The 24,074-nt window shown below is 39.7% G+C and overlaps 1 protein-coding gene and 1 long non-coding RNA gene across 13 annotated transcripts in view; one reads left to right on the top strand and one right to left on the bottom strand.

Annotated features, from left to right (window-relative positions):
* Positions 1-24,074, top strand: part of LOC100647525 (guanine nucleotide-releasing factor 2) — a 65,350-nt gene that overhangs the window by 5,531 nt on the left and 35,745 nt on the right. For 5 of the 12 annotated variants that reach the window (XM_048404306.1, XM_048404302.1, XM_048404310.1 and 2 more), the window contains exon 1: positions 8,147-10,131. The exons of 2 other annotated variants lie outside the window; for them this stretch is intronic. In XM_048404306.1, the coding sequence (XP_048260263.1) occupies positions 9,948-10,131 (184 nt within the window). In that variant the 5' untranslated portion in view covers positions 8,147-9,947. Of the gene's footprint in view, positions 1-2,090; positions 2,559-2,622; positions 4,159-8,146; positions 10,132-24,074 lie in introns of those variants that run through there. 5 more of the 12 variants (XM_048404299.1, XM_048404300.1, XM_048404298.1 and 2 more) reach the window with 5 other exon arrangements.
* Positions 6,054-7,293, bottom strand: LOC125384710. Its single transcript, XR_007223415.1, has 2 exons — positions 7,155-7,293; positions 6,054-7,079 (listed from the first exon to the last, which is right to left on the bottom strand). It is a non-coding gene; the product is annotated as an uncharacterized LOC125384710 (long non-coding RNA).

Genomic DNA, 24,074 nt, shown 5'->3' with positions numbered 1-24,074 from the left:
TATCCTAGTTTTTATTGATTTGACACGTCGCGTATACAAATATTATCCTCGAGTTATTCATTTCGGTTATTCAGTCGTTCTCTTATCTTGCTTTTTTTTTCATTCCGTGATAGTACTGTAAAAGATCATTGTCGCATTACGTGCAATGTATTGCTAGGATTACGGATAAATACTATTTACGATCAGTAGTAGATTTTCTCCATTTCTTTGAAACGATCGGGCAGCAAACATTTCACATAACTAGAGACCGCGCGATACAAGTTTGTTAATTCGGCTATAATTCCGAGACGATCCGATATGAAATTTGAGAGTCGCGGAAAGCACGACAAGGAAAAGTGTTTATTAGTTTTCCTCAGATATTAATAAAAAAATATTTTGAATATAGCATATGTCGAATTCTGCCTATACATGCGTCGCTATTCAACCGTTCTCGCTGTAGTAGTTGTCGATTGTCAAAATGATCAAGCATTCGATTGCTCAATCACTTTAGAGAATGTTTAAATAGAACAGGAAACGTATGTGGTTGGGCGACCAAAGTTACAGTAACCTGTTTTACGTGAAATATCCTACAGGTACTGAGGTCGATATCGTTATTATATTATATCGTATCACCGGCTATTCGACGAATCGTCGAGATAACTATTAACTATAACGGGAACGGTTGTATCAATGACGTTTGTATAGGCAGAATTCGATGTATAACGCTAAAAATTTTTTACTAATATCTTGGAAATTAACCGATACCTGAAGTTAAAATTTTATACGTGGGGTTTGCTACTTCTTACTCTCTAGCTCCATCAACCCTCGCAAATTTCGTGTCGATTGGCCACTGGGTGGAGGGGAGGGTGGGATTTCGAGACTTTATCCGTTAATTCTTTTAATCACCTGCAACTTTTTGTCGATGAAACTGTAGAAAAATTAATAATGCAATATAATCTTTAAGAGGGACAACGAAAAAAAAAAAAAAAAAAAAAGAAAGGGTGATTAGCCATAAGTCAGAGATCTTTGTTCGAAGGTAAGTGACCGATCGTTCGAGCCATGACACCTAAACAAGAGGGAAGGAAAGCTTTGATTGGAGGAAAATTATAATCTGCACGGTCGTTTTCTTACGCGAGCTAAACCAATTTATGGTGCAATGGCAATGACAATGTCCATTGCATCGTCGACGAAGACGAGAAGCAAAGAACGGCGAGCGAGATGAAACGAGAAAAAGAGGAGGAAGAAAAGTAGTTCTAGCCATCGCACGCTGACACAGTGCTGCAGGGGTCCGCAAATAAATTGTGCCGCCTCCTTCTCTGCTTCTCAATTCCTCGTCTCCTCTTCTCGCTCTCTCTTCTCTTTTTCTTCTTTTCCTCTTGCCTTTCTCTTCTCTTTCTCTTCTCTTTCTCTACTCGTCTCTGCTCGACGAAATAAAGAACGAGCGTAAGAGCGGCTGCCTATGTGCGTGGCCTTTTGTCTCGTCTCTTCTTTGTATTTTCTTGTGTCTCACTCTACCGCGCAAACCTTTGCGAGGCTAGATTGTGCACGCGCGCGCGCGACCCTCTCTCTCTCGCTCTCTGTCTCTCTGTCTCTCTGACCCGTTAAAATAGACAAGCCTTCTTTCCCGGCCAAAGTCACAGATATTACTGGGCGATCCTGCTAGTGGACGGTCCACGAGTATTAGACGCGGTTCACCTCCGGATTCGCGTGCGACTTGCCTCTCTTTGACTCTGTCGTTTAAACACGGACGGACCTGTTTGGAATCCGATCCGCGGACCAGATTTACGCTCGGTGCTCTTTCGTAGACGTCTCTAACGCACTCGTCTAAACGTCGAACACAACGAAACGACGTTGAGTCAGTCAGTGAAGTTTTTCGGTGAGATTTTCAAGATCCTGACGAATTTCAGCCGATTGATCAATTCGGATCAGTTTTCTGTGACCGATCGCGTCAGCGCACGGTGGAAACTCAGGAACACTACGGTGCACAGATTAGAGAATCGTGTTGGCTTGATGTGAAAATTCGTTTCAGACTGATTACACATTTGCCTAAGGATAATACAGAGCTGAAGGTAAAAGTTCTCGATCGTTGATTGCGTTAATCGTAGAAGATGCATTACTGTTGTAAAAATCAGTTGTGTTAAACAAGTCTAGAAGCTGGTATAGAAACTTGGTTGTAACAATCGTGGTGAATCCGTTTTACGTAGGTATATCGGTTTTATGTAATTGTTCGCGCTTTGGAGAAAGTGTATGGACTATTACTTCGAAAGTAAAGATTCTAATCTTCCAGAAAATACACAATGAGGAAATTTATGGAAGATGAATCGACGCGAGCAACAATCCGTGTTCAAGATAGATGCAGAGTGTCTCTAACGAGTGATTAGTTTTTTAGTGGATATATATTTGCCGTGGTGAAGTGGATCGATTCTTACTTTTTCTACGATCGTATGACTGCGTGGAAATTGATAGTTTTCGGATCGATGGAAACGATGGATAAAACGAGGTGCATTAAATATAGGAAGATTGGTGTTATCTCGTTGAAACTTTGTAGATTTACAGTTTGAAAAACGATAGAAATCAAGGTAAATCAACATCAAGATTCGTATGAAATTTCGATCAACTTTCCGTTCCCACGACTAACAAGATGCATTCGGTTATTCAGTTACTCACTAGACACACTAGTAAAAATTCCTCATCTTTAATTCGTTGATAGAAAAGATAATCAGCCAATCGCTGTATTAATCGCTAATATCACAAACATAATTCATTTAGGAATCTTTTCGCCTCTTAACGCAACACCAAAGTCCTATTAAAAATACATTATGTTACATATACGTTTGCAAGAGCGGAAATGGAGCGACTCGATCAAAATTACCTTATCTTTGTCAATTTTAAACTTTATGGGCTAAAAGATTTCTTACTAAAACATAAAACATCGTCCACTATCATCTACTACTATTTATTGTTAAAAGCTTATTGTAAAGATTAATAGATTAATTTGTATTCGAAGATAGAGACGATACATCTAGCAGCAATGATCAGCGGTTTAACAAAGTTTTGTAATACGAAGATTAGGGGAAGATTCGCAAATTCGATACGAGCCCGACGAGTTTACTACGAGTTTACATCGTATACGTTTAAGAGCAATGTTTCTCAATTATTCGCTATACTAAAGCTTTTCATATCTCAGATTAGCTTATTAAGAAATCAATGACGGATTTGTAAAATTGCGGTAATAATCTCCACGATAAGTACATCAGTTTTTCACGATTCACATTGCGTTCATCCAAGTTCCATGGTTGATGGTGTGTAGTATAGATGTATCGCGTTACATCAGAGGCAAAGCTTGCCGAGTGCGAATCTTTAGTTGTTCCGCGATCTTCCACCAAAACGGAGCTTCGTCGAGTAATAAATTCATCGATGAGTTTCCAACTAGAAATCAACAATGTACATCGGGTCGTATCGCAAGTAACATTTCTTTTATTCTCATCTTTATCTTCTCATAGCCTTTCGTCGTGGTGAATATTAAATACCTACGTGAAAACCTGCAGATTCTAGTAAATATTAATGTATTTTCTATAGATCTTGATAATAATCTTTGCTGATCGATCGAGGATTTTAGGACAATATCTGGAGTTACGCGAAAAGCAAGGTTTCTCGGTTTATCGCTTCGTGGCGATTCCCAAGGATTTCAAAACTCGAGAACAGCGTGTATCGAGTTAGTCGTTGAAAGTAAAGCTCTCGATTCTTTTCCACCAACAATCGCGAATCACTCGACGATCGACGACTTGGAAGCTCTAGGATAATTCTTGTGTCTAGTTACACCAAGTAAACAATTGTTCGACGTTCCTTCCTCTTCACTTACAAGTCATTTTTACTAAGTTGGTGTAAAGTGGATTTTCTTTAAAATCGACTAATTCGAAATGGATGTGCGACGAAGAAATTTGAGAATTTACTTTTGGCGTTTGAAAACGAAATTCTCAATGCAAGTAACGTTTATATTTAAACGTAAAAGTGTGTCGCAGTAACAACTAACGTTGATTTGTTCGATCGGAGGCTCGGTTTTACTCGTTATTCACTCGTTCGTGCAATACTACCTGTTTTCGAGATAAATAACAGCGGTGTTTCAAGTTGAACGTTGAATGAAAGTGGGACTCTGCCGATGTTGCTTGTGAATGGATCGTAAGATTTATTTATAACGATTCTTTCTTAGAGAAGATAAAGAAATTCGTACAAGTTGCCGAATAAAGTGAAAAGCATAGATAAGGCTGACTAATCATTTTTCTAATTATACTATATGGAGAGAGATTATCACATAAATTGCTGGTATTGCATATGGTTTGTGTGTGTACGCGTTTCACTAAAAGGAACAACAACGTTTCAACGAAAATATGAAAATTCATTGAACGGTTAAGTGATCTCATGATCAGAATAGTGAGAAAGAAAAACGTGAAAAACGTTGGTCACAGTTCAAGCTTACTAGCGAAAGTTTACTTGGACGAAAATTCCGTTTTATATTTAATAGTTGATCTTGGTTGTTTTTCTTCGTTCGGGTTCCGCAAGTAATCGAGACTATAGTTTAATACAATCGCAGCTTATTTATTCCACCATTTCAAATAAATAATACGAATCAATGGATAAAAAAAAGTCATCGATGCTCTTCGAAACTTTTGAAACTTTTTGAAAAAAAGTGGAAAAAGCATTATATATTATAAAATATAAAATTCAATTTATCGTACCAAACGATTAAACAGAGCGAATGTTCTATACTATATTTTAGTTACAAAACGGTGATAAATATAATTCTCGATCATTTAAAAAAATATTGTACGTCTCGCTTAATAACATTTATACATGTATTTTAATATCCAATAAGTGAAAAGTTAAAACTAATTGTTTCTTTATGGACTTGATAAATTTGCCCTTGAAGAGATTTCGCAGGTCTTCCTATCGAAATACTTGATCGTTAATTGCCGAATTTATACACCGTCGTTTACTCATTGTCGGCATTTACAATTCGATCGGTTCGATCGGTTCGAGCGGTTCGAGCGGTTCGAGCGGTTCGAGCGGTTCGAGCGATTCGAGTCAATTCGGCATTGTGACGACACACGATGTCGCGTCGTACAGATTTTTAACGCGCAAAGATCCCGCTTACGTTGGAGCTCGTTCGCGAAAATGTCGCGACACGTACATAAGCAAACTGAAGCGGTCGTACGCAATTTACCGATTCGCGTAACCAACGTTCCGTTCAATCGATATCGTCGAGTCGGCACGATATTTGCCAAATACGTATGTTCAGCTCTCTTCTTCGGACGTTCCTTCCACCCGTTTCGTTTCGTTTCGCCGAGATCGAGCGTGTTTTTCCGCAAAGTGGCGATTAAAAGATCTACGCGATGCTCTTGACGACCTAGATCGCGACACGTCAGACGATCTGGAGCAAACGGCGCATAGATGCTGCGTAATAAACGATCAAGGCCCGATTAGTTAGCTGAATAGGAGCCGGCGCAGCGACCGATATGCGTTTTAATCCGTGTGAACGACGTTCCGCGGTCAAAGATGATGACGATAAGCGACATCGAAGCGATTACTTTTCATTCTTTGAACAATTAAACAACAATCCACTTGGAAACTTTGGAAATAATTGGTTCATTTAGAAGGTAAACCGACGAAATAATAAATTAAAGAGAAACATTTTTTCCAGCCGAGATAATTTAATATTTCAAAATTGCGACAAAGATGATTAACGGATGAAACGAAATAATCGTATCAACAGCAGAAGCAAACTATTTAATTATTATATACTAGATATAACTAATTGATTCTACATGCAATATGGAAGTTGTATGTCGTTAGTTGCATTTAAATATTCTGTCATTGGCCGTGTCTTAATCGTGCAATCCAATGAAATTTAATTAGAAAGAATAAACTTCAACTCAATTAATCGGGCGTAAACGGATTAAAGAAAGATCAAAGGAGAAACAAAAACACCAGGGACAGATGGAAGGAAATAAAAAAACCAGTCCGCGATGATAAATTTTTATGCTCGATTCGCCCGATTTTATTTTTCGTTAGAATTAACTCGTCTTATTGTTTCCAGGCTAAAATAAAGTCCTATCGATCTTGACGTTCGACGTCAAACGCAAGAGAAAATCGCGCGAATCGCACCAATGGATCGTCCAGCTCGAAAAATAATGCAAAGCCTTAGGCGTGACAGGAAGCCGAGTATAACTGGGTCGCAAGTTCATCATTGCTAATTACGATTATTATTAATCAGGAAATTTCGGTCCGTCGCGAAATTCCCGCGGCTCTGCATAATTACAAGGCTGTCGAAGAGTATGCTAAATAATTGCGTCGGTTTGTTGTCAAGATTGTTCTTGGGGTTAGGTTAGGACGTTCGTACTTTACCAACGGGGTTAGGTTGGCAAATTTGTTGTTATTTGACAACGTATTGCTAAGAGAGGATCGCTGATCGTGGTACTATCGTGCTTCAGACGTTTCTCTAAACGTTCACGTTTAGAGGTGACATTACTTCTTACATTTCTTCTTACATTTATAGACGAGATATTTTGCATATCTCTTTAGTAGCACGGCTCCTCCGAATAACAGAAATTTATTTTTATCGACGGAATTAACCGCGTTAAAAGATTGTAAACACAGAGTATGTTGTATTTTTAGAAATCTTTCTCTTTTTCTCTTTCCTTTATCCGAAATGACAGCTACAAACATACAAATATTAGATATATGAGACATTTTATGTGCTTTTAGTTACGAATATCGAGGGTAAAAATCAGTTTTCGACCAATCCTAAACATAAAACATGTTACAAATAAAGAATAAGTAAGTTTTAGGCTGATTTAGAGCGTTTCGCGATATATCACCTGATGTATACCAAGCGGTTAATTCGACTGGAGTTTAAGTTAAAGAAATTTTCGTTCTTCCGTGCAATATGATACTAGTTCTCGGAAGAATATCCTATTTTATCAAACTTTATTTTCGATAAGCTTAATCATCCAAGATTTGACACTGTTTCGTTACTATGATCAATTTTTCATTCATTCGCATTATTAACAGTAGGAGAAACGTGAGAATTATTGTCGACATGCCTGTTAATAATAGAAAGTTAATAATAGAAAAATCTGCATATTAAGATATAGCACTATACTTACATACGTACGTACCAATAAATAAAATATTTCCTCTCTAATTGAATATGTGCGCATCTTATTCACTGTTTTTTATATGTACCTACTTTCTGTTTCACACCGCATGTATCTTTCGAACACCGTATTTCTTTTTCTCTTTGCATTATCCAGCTTATAACTATACATACATATATCTTTTTTTTTTTTTTCTTTTTACGGTTCGTTTCGCCCTTACTTCGCCAATAGGTTACCTAACGAGGCAGCCACGTTTCATTTCTTCGACAAAGGTTTCAAGTCGTTGCCTCGTATGTATAAATTTGGCCAGAAAACTCGATAATTTAACGAGAACAAGTAAGCCAGAAAAACTTGATCCTTGTGTTCAGTTCAGCGTGCAACTAGTTACATTACACGATCGACCTCCTGGTCTTGTATCGAATCATAGTCGTTCGGAAAGCAGTAAAAAGCGATGGCGGAATCGCGATCAGGGCGGTCGAAGGTGGAGAAAAGGTCGACTTGCCGCTCCAGCAACCGCGGATCGTTTGTCGTGAAAACTGACGGAACCTCCAAGTATCTCGCCGCTTCGCATTATACCTACTACGTATTACGTATCTTGATCGATGCATTTTTATCAACCAGTAACCCCATTAAACTCGATCCAGTTTGATCAAGCTTCATAATCAATATGATCAAGATCGAATTCGGTTTAACGAATGTTTGTTACAACATATTCATGATTTTTACCCTTACGATGAAATATTAGAAGATTTTCGACTTGTTTAGTCAGAGTTTGAGTTCTTATTGATTTTTGAAGGTGACCAAAGAATTGGAAAGATTAGTTCTGTTTGGAATTGCAAAGTAATTAGAAATTTAAAACTTTGTTTTACGTTGGCAGACTTTTATGCCAAATATCTATCTTCCCTGGTGTTTGTAAGGCATCTTGTGTTAACGTAACAGATTCAAACGTTTCCTACTATTGTTATAGAATTTAAACGAGTCGTCGTGGGTTATATTTCACAGTTTATCAGGCAACGCGGGTACATTGATCTGCTCGGTCTAGAAAAAGGAACAAAAGAAAAAAAGAAAAAAAAAAAAAGAGAGAAAAGAGCATCGATACTTTCTGCAAATTAGAAACCCAATGCTTTTATCGCGTAGCATAATTACACATGATACAGTATTTAATTTTTCATTTTTTTTTGCCATTGAAACATTTCCATTTCGTCTTTTTTGCCAACGTGAACGTTGAACCAAATAAATATATTATAAAAATAATTATACATACGTATAATTTCGAGTTGTTTCATCGATGGATCGCTCGAAATAATTCGAATTTCGTACTATCGAATTTGATATTATCGCGTTTACACGATGATAGCATAGAGCAAACGCGGTAATATCGTATTACTACTATCGTATCTGCGAGGTTGCATGAAAAACTAGGAAGCGCGGTAAGAAATCGTAACGGAAGATCCGTCGCGTTAAAATAGACATCCTGGAATTCGAATGTGCCTCGGTACATACTCCACTTTGCTATAGTACATATATATTACACATATGTACTCGACATCGCTAAATGTAACATAGTACGTATATTTAGGCGCGATACTGTCATCAGTGTGGCTCGATTTAAATATTTCAGCTTTTCTAGCTGTATCGTTCAACGATCATTTCACGAAGCACGGTGCAATCTCCGTTCGAATTCGTTGCAATTCTTACCGTTCCAACCGTTTACTCTAAACTACATGCATCTAAAATTTATTTTGATTTAATTGCACGATAAAACGATAAAATACGACGAAGCATGTTAAAATTATGAAATAAAACATTTCAAAATAGAAGATTTCAAAATTCATTCGTTTCCTATTTTCACATATACACCATAGAGTGAGCTTGGAAATTTCCTATTAACCGTTATGCGAATTACTCTAAATCCTAAATAATCGCATTTCTTCAAGCACGAGCATATCTTAAAATTATATCGTTTATCGTCAATTATAAATTATCCGCCACTCGTTGTCAGCGTAGAATTAAAGTTCAAGAAACGGTGTATCGTCGCCCGGTGTTATCTGTTTACAGTATACAGCATGAACTTGTAGTCACTTGCTAAATATACCAACTATTCGTGAGATCATGCGTGTATAATTACATACGGGTGTTTCTTAATAAGCTTAAGAAACGTTGCTGTTGTTCGATAGTGATCATCGATAACTATAGTCTGGTACTACCGTTCCCTACCGTGTATGTGTGTGTCTGTTGAAAGAACGGATCATCGAGCTGTTTTTGCGTTAAGTCCAACGAATTCGTGGTACAACGTGCTATGCGATAGAATGAGAAACAAAAAAAGAACCGTCAGCCTGCGTCCACGATATATATTCTTCGCGTGCTACTTGGTATATTTATCGCGGTGCTGCTTCGCTTTATCGCTTTTACCATTGCGTCGTTATCAAGCAATTCATTCTTATAGCCAGTGGCGATTAGCTCTTAACGCTTACGTTCCAACGAAAAATTAATAAATCTACGTTGAAATCAATGAAACACTCTTCCTTTGTTTACGCAAAGACAAATGCTCAAATATTAATAGCGGCAGTGGTAAATAAAGAATCTGTGTAAACAGTAATTTCAAGAAAGACCAACTACGATCAATAAATTTCCAATTCGCTGATAACTCGATAACTCCAGTTACCCATCAAATTGTGCAATGTGCTTTATCGTTGGTACAATATGAGAAAAAGGATTGTGCTCGAAAAACCCAGTGAAACCGGGATGGACACCGATTGCGATCCGTGTTACGAGGATCCATCGTCGTGGTTCTTAATGGAGTAGCTTCTTAAAATGCCGCAGTACGACGACAGCTTCCTCGACTCGCCGATCTTCCGGCGACGCACACGTAGCTATGCGGTACAGAAGGGGTTCGTACCGAAGTCCAAGAGCTTCATCACTGCCACGCCTCTGCTGTTGGCCGTGACCAATCACGCCAAGACCCTTTCCGGTTCCATATCGACCTGCAGCTTGAAAGGTAATTGGAAAAAAGAAATTCAGGTTAAGGGCATGATATATTCCGTGTTGTGGTTGGCCGAACGAGTCGAATGTTTAAAAGAACCCTCATCGCAGTTAAGGGAGAACATTCACCGTTGTTGATTTCTTTGTTACTCGAGGAAATCTAGTCACGCGGTTCTGCTTAAAAACTCGGTTTCTCGTCTTCATCGAATACGCTCGAATTACGTTCAAGATCACGTTCGAGTTTACCCTGCTTTAGTTGCACCGTATCGTACATCGAAAGACTTGCAATCGTATACTTCTATCTGTACTAACCTATCGCGCTATCTAATTTTGCTCAAGGCAAAGTCAACCCTTGTCGTTGTACCGTGTACCGTCGCGTCATTCAGGACAATTAAATTCAACAGGATGCATTCTTCGCGGAATATTCATCGGCCAAACGCTATCGACGTTTCCGGAATATCTGTTAGAGTAATTAAACTTGGGATAACCGCGTTATAGAAGCGAGTTTGGCCGCACTAAATATGCCATAGCCACGCTCGTGCTGTCAATCATATTAAGCACTGTCGGTAGCCACCTTCGGCTATTAACGCCTCCGCGGTCCGGAGTACCGGGGTGTACGGTGTATACACCGATGTACTGTACACCCCCTACGGCTGTGCATAAGGTATATACAAGCCAGTGATTTCCCCCCGGGCTAACGGTGCGCTACAAATTACTGCGTTCTCGCGCCCCGCTTTCTACCATTTTCGAACAACGTGATTTTAAACTCGGTACGAACATTTAAACGGAACGTTTTGCGTTTGCTCGACGTTTAACGGTTGACGGCTGATCCTTGACTTTTAAGACCAGGTGTTTCTTTCGATCGAGATACAACAAGGTCACTTTGGAAATTATGCAAATTTCTCTGTATAAAGTGTATAAAAGTAGAGTACATTGGAGACAAAGATAAGACTAGAATTTTTTCAATTTTATACACGAACGTACGGAGAATTGTCTAGTTCGCGGCATACGATTAGTCCATGAGATTTTCAAACTTGAGCTATTATCGTCACCTAGAAACGGTAGTGAGATTCCGTGAATACCGTTCTCCTGCGGGAAATATCGTGAAATATCGTCCTTTCATGGAAACGGAGAAACTTGCACGGACTCTTTCATAAATACGCGATACGCAGATTATTATGCGAACCGCAACGTTTACTCCTGCCTGTAAACGAATGCGCACGAGAGGGTGCAACATTAACAAACACGAGCCACGGTGCACGGTAATTAACGCAATGATAAAGTTTACCGATGCCCAGCCGAAAATTAAACCGAACTGACCATAGTTGATTTTGAAAGCCGGCGGAACGCGATGCGATTATTTGCGGGTCACGCACTGTTTAAGCGGATTCAAAATGCGCGAACGGCCGTATATTGCGAGATTTGAATAGGATGAATTGCAAGTTCGAATCAAGTTTCGAATACGGTTGTGATACAGGCGAAACGTCGATTGTCCAAAGTCTGAAATTAACCCGGGATATCATGCTTTCAATCCGATATCTGAAATATAATAAAATATTTTGAAATTGCCCAGCCTATTCTTAGATCCATCTTATTTCTTCTTATATGTCTATTTTCACTTTCCCGTAAACGTTACCTACGATTATAGTTTACTATCTGAATAAGAAACGGTCGATACAATGCTATACGCTTCATCTCGCGCGTTTCATTTACGTACACGCAAGTACACGAATGCAGCAGATTCTTAGATAGATTTTTCAGTTACTCCGATTCTCAAAATAGAAATTGAAAAATGCCACGAACAAAAAGAACAAATAACACGAGGATATAGGATAAAATTATTATTATTATAGGATACGCTACGGTTTAGCATGATAAAAGATTATACGTACGATTTGTATTTTTAATAGTAAATAGTTTTACGTCGAATTAGTTTGGTATTAGTTTGTACATATTCGTAGGTAATAAGAGCGCGGAATATGGGTTTATCAAGACGCTTTTCCTCTATTCAACTTTATTTCCTGTCTCTTCTGAAATGAATCTACTTTCTTAGAGAAAAAAGCGATCCTGCCGACTCGACGCGGCCGTGTAATCTGCATTCATGGAACTCGTTGCAGTCAACACTCTCACGAGTAGGCATTTTCTATTTGAAATACTAATCGTGGACGTTTTGGAAAAAAGCTAAATTCCTTTCAACGGGGCTACATAAAATAATTATTCGCTAGAAAAGATAATTCTAATCGACAAGGCTAATGAAAATATTCGTTTGTGCATGCTTTTTAACTTGTTGCCTGTTTCTTCCTCTCTTCTTCAAACGTTCGATCTTGCGATTCTGAATATGTCAAATTTCCAAACCTTTCCGACATTTATCGTTATTTCGAGTATCTAGATATCGGATTATCTATGAGCTGCTCTCATTTAAAAAATTGGACTGCCAATTAATTGAGAATAATTTCACACGATACTTGAAACATTTATTACAATATCGAAATATTTAATCGATATTTCGCTGGATGTGAAAGATATCGTCGCTTCGATTCTTTCGTTAATGATGGATTCACCATTGTCGTAAAACGTTTATCGTACAACTTTCGATGAGAAAGATTCCGAATTGCAGGATTACGAAATTTCAACGTATTAGGTCATCCCATAAGTTCGTTCCGTTTTTCGAGCAGTTATTTATGTTAAGATTGTTTACATACCTTTCAGTTTCATGAAAAAATGTAATCTCCCTCTCGTTGTACAACTTCTTCCCATTTTTCAAGTGCATTGGTCCCTTATCACCGTATGTTTATAAATCGAAACACATGAAATGTATACACAAAAGTCGGCACGAACTTATGGGATGACCTAATAAAAGTAATTTAAACGAGATAACAATGAATCAGCTTGGAAACAGGGCATAGACATTTGGTACATCCTCTAGTTCAGCTTCTAATTCAGGCCGAGTAAATTTGTTCCGTTCGATGGCATTTTCTTGCTCACGTCGTTACGAACCATGCGTTTTTCTTCTACACGAGCATGTAACGCATCGAGCAGAATCGCAGGGTAGCAAGCTTGTTTTACGAGGGTAGCCCTACACGCCGCGCCGCAGGGTGTAAACCACTGCCTGCTTTGATCAAGACGTTATAGAAGAGTCCTCGTTTTTTTCAATTACTTTTGCTCCATGCTCGCTCGCTCTCCCCTTCCAGTATCCGTCGATCCTCGATAGACGAAAGCTTCGGAACTAGTACTTTGGCAACGAGCCGTCACATATTCAGCCTCGCGATATAAGTCTCTTTCAATGAACTTTACTGTCCTTACTTTTACTTTCTTTTCTCTTTTTAAATACTTTCTTCTTGCTACCATATCTATTTTCTTTCCCTTGTCTATTTCCTATCTGTTTCTTTCCCTTACATACATATTAGATATATGTACAACATACATTTGCTACGTGATGCAACATACGTTTGCTACGTAATGTCTTCCTTTATCCAACGATTCCATGTTTTATTCAAGAGATACGTTTAAAAAATGGCTGTAGTTGGTATATGTTAAGACAATAAATTATTATACAATTTTCGTTCGCTGACATTTATTATATCGTACTGTATTTAATTTCCATATAAAGCAAAGATCGATAATTTCAAGTATAGAAACTTGTTATCAACGATAAATAAAAATTACGTAAACAACGTATGATCCGCTGAAAATTGCCCAACGAAACAAACGCGACGAATACGATACCGTTCGTAGACGGAGAACAATGGCGCACGCTGTTGACAAGCGAGCAATCGAATCTCGCCATTTGTACGAGCAGTACGGAGAAAGTAGTCGACCGTTTAATCGTTTAACGTACATTGTGTTTCGCTGTAAAGGCGAACTTGACGTTGGCATTAGAACGACTTATTATTAGAGTATACTTATTCGGCAAGTTTGCCCGGTAAATCTCAAGGCACACGGATCGGCGTAACTCTTTACGTCGCTCCGCTCCTCGGTAGTGAAAAATTACAAGAGATCCGCTTTCCGCGAGAAAAGAGTTTAACGTCAACGCACCGATAATTTTCCAGCGAGAAGAGGAGAATATGTATGGCTGTTTGGCAAAGTGCATTTACACTTCCCCGCGGGGTTTCGGGGGTATCGGTGGGAAGGGGAGGGAGGGGGGACGGAAACGTGCCAGGGGAATAGCTTCGACGACAGGTCGTACGTAGGGTAGGGTTTTCACGTTCGCGAAATACTTTTCCATCTCAAAGTAATTTCTTCTCGTTGTTGTAACAGTTACTTTAAGTAATACGCGATGAAAATTTACTCGAGCAAGATAACCAAACTTGTTAAATTTTTAGCCTTATTAAATGATGCGTACGCACAGAACGTTGAAAGAATTCGTATTTCTCAGAATTTCAGATAGAATGGACAACGTTTGAACGTTAATTAAGTTTGCGATATAACGCGCAAAAACACACTTAGAGACCAATCGGCATACCAATTTTTCTTTATTTATAAGAATTTACTGCATCTTACATTGCTACGCCCGATCTACATCCACATTATTTCCTTAAATTTGTTATTATATATATTTTGACTAGAGTTTCATTGAAAAAGAATTTCGCCGATGCTCTCTTACTTACTTACTCATTACTCTAATCGTAATGCCATTCTATGTATTACATTGAACACGCGAATGCCTACTCCTTTCATCTATTCTGTGCGTTTTACACGTTCCGTAGTCTCAATTGTGATCAAGTTATTAACGAATCAACGGGAGGAAAAATAAGAAGACTAAAGAAAAGGTAAACGGAGAACGATATCGCCGTATCCTTAATGGTATTCACGTATCGCCTGAACAATTTCGCAACGCGATAAAAGGAGCAACGATTTTAGGTGACGGTAGTTGTCGCTGTATATCACGGTCTGTAAGTCACCGTAAACCGTGAGGTATTAGGACGCTGTTTAATGGTTAAAGAAATGCGAAATTCCTTGTTGGGGGTTGGAGAGAGGAAGCGAGACCGTGGAACAGAGCCGTGTTGGCGGTAGAAATAAATGGAAAAGGGAGTTGGACAACCTTCGTGTCCTTTTTACTATTTCCTCTTGTCTCTTACCCATTTCTTCCCATTGTAGGTCATTTCTCTCTCTCTCTCTCTCTCTCTCTCTCTCTCTCTCTCTCTCTCTCCTTGTGTCCTCTCCCCACCTGGCATTCCAAAACCTTGCGTTTTCTCCCGTTTTCTATCCATCACCAACGTTACGTGTGTTCGGTTCTTCAGTTGTCGATTCTCATTCATGCAGCAACTTCCAACCAAGTGAATTTTGCTCTACTGGTTGCGGAATGTAGACGCTGATAGAGCGGTCCACGGGCCGAGACCGGTCTTCTAAGTCGGAGAAGGAAGGTGAAAGAAGATGAAACCATGGACCGGTTCCATCCTACCTTCTATGCTCGATTTTTTTCATCGTGTCTCACTGTTGCAGATCCTATGGTTACTCGTGGAAGCTTAGGAACGTCTCGGTGAAACATCGAAGAAATCGTTATTCGCTGGGACTAATTAAAAGTTTCTTCCAACAGTCGACGAGAGGATGAAGGGAAAAGAAAAAAGAAAAATTACGCGTTGAAACGAACGGCGTGTTGCTCGTTAAAAAATGCCTGGCGAACATCAGGCTGGAGATGGGCGATGGTTGGTTGGCCCGTGGGGACTGTATCAAAGAGGCGCGAGAAAGAAAAATATCAGGGAACGTGTGTCGTCGCGTCGTGGCAAGATCGTGCGCTGGCATCTCATTAGTCCGCGAATCCTCCGCGCTAATGAGATTAATTATCGTAGAGCTGTCGGGTCTCTCTCTCTCTCTCTCTCTCTCTCCCTCCCTCCCTCCCTCTCTTTGTCTTTGTCTTGATTTCACGCAGAAGGAACGCGAGGAGCAATCGGTTTGTTAAACAAAGAGAAAAAAGAAAAATCGTGACAAACAATCGCACATACCGTTCGATGGTAAGTACACGCGACGCACTAATTTCACGAGAGACTCGTTAATTGTTCGCGGTGTTGCTCCTCCCTCGTTCTGCTCGATCTGTGACACGCAGCGGGGAATTTATAATACAAAGATTCGATTCGATGGATCGAGCTCCTTTTCATTTTTCTTCTTTTAATAGTGATTTTGCTCGTTGCCCGACGATACCAACGATGTCTGATTGCAGGTACTAGCGATAATTATACGCGTTGTCCAAACTAGATATTTCGATGACGGATAATTATTCGGAATCACGAAAGCTTCATCTTAACAATCAAATCATCAAATAATCAATCAAATAAAGGTCAAAGTAAATAGGAGCTAGGGAATTTATTTACAAAATGCCATAGGTAAATATACATCTTCTGCGAGACAATACACTTGCGCTAGTTTTTCAATGAATTTAAATTTGCGTTCTTCGTGGAGGTCCTCGATCATCGCATTTCAAACCAACCAAAGTACGAGATCCTTGATGGTCTTTCGGCCTATCGTGTTTAATCGGCCGAGTCAAATCCGCTTAGTCCGAACCACGATAAAATCTATCACGAGCGAAGAATGTTATCGGGAATCTTCGATAATCGATAGGTAGCCGATCGACAAGGGCATAGTTGGCATTCGCAGGTGCGGATTGTTCTGGAATACTACGTTTGCCCCTGTGCCTCTGTATCTATACGATGATCGGTAATGACAGTGACCTCAGGGGTTCTGAACCCGGTCAGATTTGAATAGTTTGTGCGATTCAACGGTGGCGCGCCACCGCGACGTATCAGGAACACTCTGTCTTTAAAACGCATCGGGGAAGAAGCGAATAAACGACTGCCGATTAATCCGCCGTTTTTCCCATTACACGATCCTTGTTGAATCGTGCAACGAACGAATTTTTAATTTCGACTCGGTCGGCGATCGATCGATCAACGATCGCATTTCGTTCGACTTTTATTTTTCGTATCCTATATCGATGAATTTATAACAATGAAATTTGATTTTTCAGCACGGTGTAATTATGTTTTATGATAGAATTTGTGTTCAAGGTTTTGATATGTTACTACGAGATGCTCTGTTGTCAGTTGGAAAATTCGGACGAAAAGAGACGTACGTAATCGTATTCTAGAGAAGACGCTTTGACATTGCGGCGTTAAAAAAGAAAAGGAAAAACGAGAAGAGAGTGAGAAAGAGAAAGAGAGCGGTCTCTAGTTGAGCCATGGTGTCGCGTCGACGCGATAAACTATACATTGCTTGTATAAGTAACAGGCCTTAGGACTCGAGACTTAGAACGGCTACAGACGGATCCACTGTAGGCGGCCGACTGGCGAGAAATTTTACCAAGTCGCTTCGTGTAACTGCAAATTTACTCGACTAGCTAAATCGACGGTTCGACTAACTTTCTGGCCAACTGGGGCCAGAAAATTGCTTGCCAGTCAACCACTTGGTCGACCGTTGGATTCGGTAGCCGATCGAACACAACTTTCTACCAACCTACACAACTACATTTTTATGTTCGCACACGAAAACTTTACCTGCCAAACGACCCTGAGTCCTGAGTCGTTAAGCTTAGTCGAGTAAATTTGCATTCACTATTTACACAAAGCGCAATTTAGACACCACGCCGTGCCACCGGGATTGCAGGGGACAGGTAAGCAATGTATTTGCACCTTCCGAGGATGCCTTTCTCCGTATTTTCCTGATGAACTACGACGAATGTAAAAAGGCCATCGTAAAAGTTTTACCAAGAACATATTAGCACCACTAACATATAAAAAATACATGTTAGCAGTCGGAAAATTGAAGAAAATTTCCAATTTTACTTTATTCGTATCGCAATAGAAAAGATTGGCTTAAATGGCAATAACATCGTGCGTGTGAAGTGGTACAATATAATTGAATCTTCGAGCTTATGAAAGTTGCAAATGACTTTAGGCACGTAAAGCAGATAATTAGTTCGGAAAATTAGTGTGCGTACATACGTATAGTGTGCCCATATACGTATACTGTATATATAGTTAGTGTACTTATTATACGTAGATATATACAGTTTGCGATATAAAAATGCAGTAGAGATATTGGCGATAAGCATTATATTACGATAAGCACGTAAAGAAGATAAGAAAATGCTATAGTTCGTTTAGCCGCTTGGATACGGGGCGTAACTACATCTACCAACTGGTATTGTGATTCATATTCGCAGAATGATAACGTTGAGATTCTACCAAGGCACGATTACCAGGATTTACGATCCTGCGCTTATATTCCTCGCAATTACCATGCGATAATTCGGACTCTTCGAAACTAAACAACATAATCTAATCGTTTAAATAATCTTAACGATCGTTTATATCGTTTATTCGTTATATCATTTATCGAGGATAGCGTTAGTGGATTTATCGGCAATAAATAAGGAACGTATACAGCTAACAGGATTACGAAACGAAATGAATTTTTGTTACGGGACGTTGAAAACTATCTGTTAATTACAAATTAACTATCCTGGGTTACACAAGCTCTTTTACGGCACGGTACGATACCAAGTTGTTAAACCTATCTTACGGATATTCTACGCATCGATATCGATCGCTAAAATATTACCTTGGTCTTTCTATTCCTGCAAAATCTCTGACGGCGTTTACTTAATTGCAAAATTAAATCGGCAACTTTCAAGGAATTGTCTCGTCAATTGTTTTTATTGCAATTTACACAGAGAAGAAACGTGACCGCTACGAAAGTACGAAAGTTTAAAGGCGATAATTACACACGACGTATGCCAATTTCGATGGTTGATCACGCGACGCGTCCGAACCCCCGGCAATCGTTAACCAAGGAAATGAAAGATAAACTACGATCGAGTACACAAGTCCGAAGATTGAAGAGAAGAGACGGTCAAAGAATTAAAGCGGCTAACGAATACTTACGTAGTTGAGAGATACTGGCATCGTTTCGTCCAGAGTAGAAGAAGCCTCGCGTTTAGCCTCGAATCTTGCCCAAGTGTGCAACTAAAGTTGCATTAATTAGCGAGTTAACCTTACCTCGCCGAATGTGACGGTGCCGTCTCGCATTGGGCCATTTGCGAACTCAAGAAAACGTACGGCCAAAGGAAAACGGTGGCTCTTCAACGTCATTAAACCAAGCAACGCAATGACAGCGTTAATTACAGACGTCATTAAAGCGATTACTTTTTCCTTCTTTCTTTCCTTTAAGAGCCACTAGAACACTCCTCTTCACGCGAATCATTTTCAGCGATTAACCAAACAATCGATACACATCTTCTTTCCCTTGTTTCCATTTCTCCCCCTCCATCCCCCTCCATCCCCCTACCCCCCCTCTCTCTCTCTCTCTATCTCTACTATCCCTCCCATATGTTTTATACGGAAGATGAAATTTGGAAGAAGAAATTAGTAATGATAATTGCGAGATTTGCACAGAATGATAAAGAGATTTTGCATAGAATAATAAATTGCGAGAGAATGGTAAAACATAAAAATTTACGTAACCGTCTAGAGATCGATGCGGTAATCTTAATCAGTCGCGTGAAATGTTTGATTTTTTCAATTTCTTCCATAAATTGTCCTTTTTAGAGTCAGATTTAGTGGTTAATAGTAGGTTACGTACGGTCGTCTGAATCGGATGATCGATACGATCTTTAGACCAACTGTCGCGTCTTAACTAATTCGCATATCCTAACAAGCATACGGTTGAAAATGGATGACATTAATTCTATCCCATTTTCCAATGGACTCGGACGCCTGCTGCACTGACGCGGCAACAATATCATATCTCAGAGTTAATATTTTTCAGAAGATATCGTATTTGCTCTCCGTAAGCAACCCTCGTACAATCAACTACTCGATGCACCACCTTCTAAGCAAATATAGTCGCGTTCTGCGGCTGGTAACGGCTTTGCGTCGAATGAAATACCGCGTGAAATGTGGGTGGATACATGTACAACAATGTACATCGAAATACATAAATGGATTGCCAAACGAGAATCAACTTCTGAAAGTCTGACTCATCCGTATATTCGTCCCACGCTATCTCCTTTTATCCACACAGGGTTGAATCAGCCTAATGCCAGACTGCAATATCAAGCGATTCGTCGAAATGTTCAGGGCTCGATGTTCTTTCCAATTACGGGAAATGTACACCAGTTTATTGGATCATAACCGCGAGCGAGACGTTCGAGCGGAGATGGCGAGAGTTCGAGCAGTCTTGTTATTGTTCTTAGCGGGGGTTATTGTTTGTCCGAGTGGATCGACGTACGAGGAATCGATGCTTGTTAAATCATAGGCCAACCGATTCTTTATCTATTGAACGTGTCCTGTATTCGTCAAGTAAAGTCCAATTATATGTATCCTTACATGGTTACGGCGGTAGCGATTGGTAATAATAGGTATTGTTATTTTCAAAATTTTGGATTTTTTTTTTTTTTAATCCATGTTTGGGGATCACGATCGATACTGTGAAATTTACATAAATTTTGCGGTCTTCGAATACATGTATACTTACTTACATAAATTGGAATCATCGATCTTCGCTGTACCGTATCAATCCTCCGAACCAGAGTTAACTTATCCGATTGTGCCAGCCATTGTTTACCGGAAACAAAGCACATCGGAGAACGATGAACGTGTCACCGATGCGATCGAACCTAGCCAATGCAGTGCAACGGCATGAAGCGTCTAGTTAGTATCCAGATGCTTCGAGTATCTCCGGGACGTTGGAACACGTGCTAATTAACGATGTTCAGACACCGCCCCATTTCGCTCTACCTTTAATACAATACCAAGGCAAGAGCAGGAATCATCCATCCATCCTCCTTTGTTTCCGTTTCGCCTAGAAATCGCAGCCTATACGTTTCCCCCTTTGTTCTCCGTTATTCGCTTAATCGCTGAACCCGATTGCCTCGCGTTCATCCGGGTCCACCTTCGGATTTATTTCACACGTATCGAAACACCCAATTCCCTTCGTTTGCCATCTAAAAGATCCGTTTGAAAATAGTTCAACTTAATTCCAGCAAGTGAAACTAATTCCTTGCCACTGAAAAATTTTGTCTATCGTATGGATCGATTCACCTTGTTAAAACAATGTATATAATTGGGAAACGTTTCACCAAGATAATTCACCATTTATAATTTGATAAAAGAGGTTTGTATGCTTGCGCAAACAAGCAAGCCCCAGCGCGGGTGTTTTCTCCTCGGAAAAGCCTCGAAAGCTCGTTTAGATCGAAGCTAACGTCTGCCGCGTGATTGGTCTGGAAACGTAAAAGAGGTTCATATCTGAGCCGCCGTTTCTCTCCGCTTATAGTCTAGACCAACCAAACTAGGATATATCGCCGGCGATCAAGCCATTTCTCTATAAATTTAGTAAAAGGAAATAGAAAACAGCTTGAAAGTTGTTCTTTTGTAAATTTGAATGAAATTATTAATTAAGAAATACAGATACGCGTTGATCATCGACTATGCGCTTAAGGATATAAGGGCAACCTTATTGATAATTAATAACATTACCAATGCAATCTGCAATATTCCTATTATTTTCTCACGCGTCCAACGATCATCGCTTTAAAAATAATACGTTTCTTTAAATACGATTTTTACACCGCAGCGCGTTAAATTTCTACTTTTCAAATTTCTGCAGCGCAGCAAACGAATCTATGCGCATTTTGCGGCAAGAAAAAGGTATAAAACGGATACGCATATATACGATACCGTGGTTTCCTCTTTCTCTCCGAGGGACGCTTTTATCGGAAACGGATAATATCGTGCGCGATATATGCGACACGGCCAAGACCGGAAAGAAGTAATACAGCCCTTTACGCTCCACCCCTACCCGTGTCTTCTCGCCTCGGCCTCGTGTTCATTACGCTGGTTTTACGACAACATTTTTCTTCAGTGTCGCGCGGCTTCCTCTCTCGCGAGGGCTCGTGTCGCGCGTTGCGTCTCGTCGCCGTATTTTCGCTTGCAAATTCTCTATACACTCGGTGCACGGAACAATATTTTCCCAGCGAGAATCGATGTTCCCTCGTCTTTCTCGCTCGTAGCCTTGCTTCCGTTTAACATCTTTCATTATTTATCTCTATCGCCGTACACGTTTACCGGCCAAGTTTAATTCATTTTTGTTTAATTCATCATTGTTTAATTCATTTTTCTGCGATTATTAGGGACGCGTATGAACAGTATCGAGATTCGAACATCTTTCACCGGTACAACTACACGATTATCCAACTGAAACCCGTCGTCGACACGATCGTATGGATCAATGATATCGGCGAAGGATAAAATATTTAGAAGATCAAAACGACGCAATGAAACTTTTATCTTTCGAATTAGAAAAGAAGAAAGCAACAGTCAAGAGCGTTGTTAAATTAAGATTCTGACGAGTTAAATCAAGTAACCTGACAACCTGTGTCATATCGCACGAGCCGAGCGTTTTCACCGAACTCCAAGGAACAAATAATCGTGGTCCGAGTCGTTGATCGCTAGTAAGATGAAATTATGAGATTCGACCGAGCCGACGCGACGCAACGAACAGAATAATAAAATGCTTTCGTCGGATCGGATTTATTGTTAAAAGCAGCGAGAACGCATTGTTCCAAGTTTTTCGATTAAAAGTTCCCCGGTATCATTCGCTCTTCCTTTGGCTCCGTAAAACGCTTCTGGTCGGTTATTTACGTTTTCGCTGACTTGGAAGATAAATTGGGTTCGTTGCTGAGACAGACTTTGAAGAAACAATAGCCAGTATTGGACAGTGTTGTATGCGTGAGAGAAAAATTCAGGCAAACGATCTTCAATTTGAATATTGCTTCTCGTAGAAGAAAGAATTTTTCGCCCGTTAAAATCACGGTTTAACATAATCGGATAACTCGATAAAACATCTGGATAATTCACATACTTTCTGCAACTTATCGTTATCGCACAATAATTATTAACGACGAGTTAGTTGCATCCAGATTTCGTAAAATCGCTGGAACATTGCAAAATTCGAAACGCCCAAGATGATAACTTACTTAAAGCTCTTTAATTTTACGGGGAACCGTACCTGTCGTATTTTATTAAGAAAAAAGACCCCCGACATCGGTAATCAAGAAGCGATCGATGTCTCATCGAATGACCCAATTCGTCTCTTTTGAATCAGTGCTATCGCTCACTGAATGTTACCAAATACTAATAAGTACTACCTAAATACTAAAATATTATAGCTATATATGTACCTACTTTACTTAGATACTTGCTTTATTCGTTTACTCCTAGCACTGAAATACTCTATCTGCGCTACCTAGTACCAACATTATAATTTTTTTCATTTTTAAGCTACTCCACCATTCTTTTTTTTTTTCTTTTCCTTTTTTCCTTTCTTTCTTTCTTCTTCTTCTTTTTCTTCTTTGTCATAACGTGTTTCTCATAACGTACCTCGAATAACAACGAAAATGCGACCAGAGTAACGGCGATTTCCGAAAAAACTTCCTTCATTCACGTTGCGCACTGCGTCAAATTCACGATTTTTACTACAAATTGTAGATATAATTTCTCGCCTGCAATTAAAGCAGCGTCGCGTAGCAGAGTAGCCTTCCTTAATGTACGTTCGCTGTTCCCACGCGACTAGCAAGAATGAAAATGATTCGCCGTCCCTATTAGGTTCTTATTTAGCATGGACCGATGCTCCGTAGCGTGTACGGTAATGTACACGCGTGTATCGAAACATGGCGCAGTCACACAGGGTGCATCGATGTTTTACCTACCGTTAATCGCAACGACGCGACGGAGTAACCACTACGGCTGGCGGTCGTAAAATGTCGTTTATCACCCGCTAAAGTCATTGTAGCGCTACCTCCGCGGGACGCCATTAATACGCAAATTGCGAGCAGAAATTCTGTGGGACGAGACGCAACCACGATAACTAATACCTAATACCTATGCAAGTCGTTACGGTTCTGCGAAGTCATTGGGTGTTTCTATGATTCGCTCTGAATTGGAAAGAATTCGAGATCGTTATCCACGT

The sequence above is a fragment of the Bombus terrestris genome, chromosome 3 (genome assembly GCF_910591885.1).
Source record: "Bombus terrestris chromosome 3, iyBomTerr1.2, whole genome shotgun sequence".
In the NCBI taxonomy this organism is placed as follows: Eukaryota; Metazoa; Arthropoda; class Insecta; order Hymenoptera; family Apidae; genus Bombus; species Bombus terrestris.
This window is presented reverse-complemented; position numbering and strand designations above follow the sequence as displayed.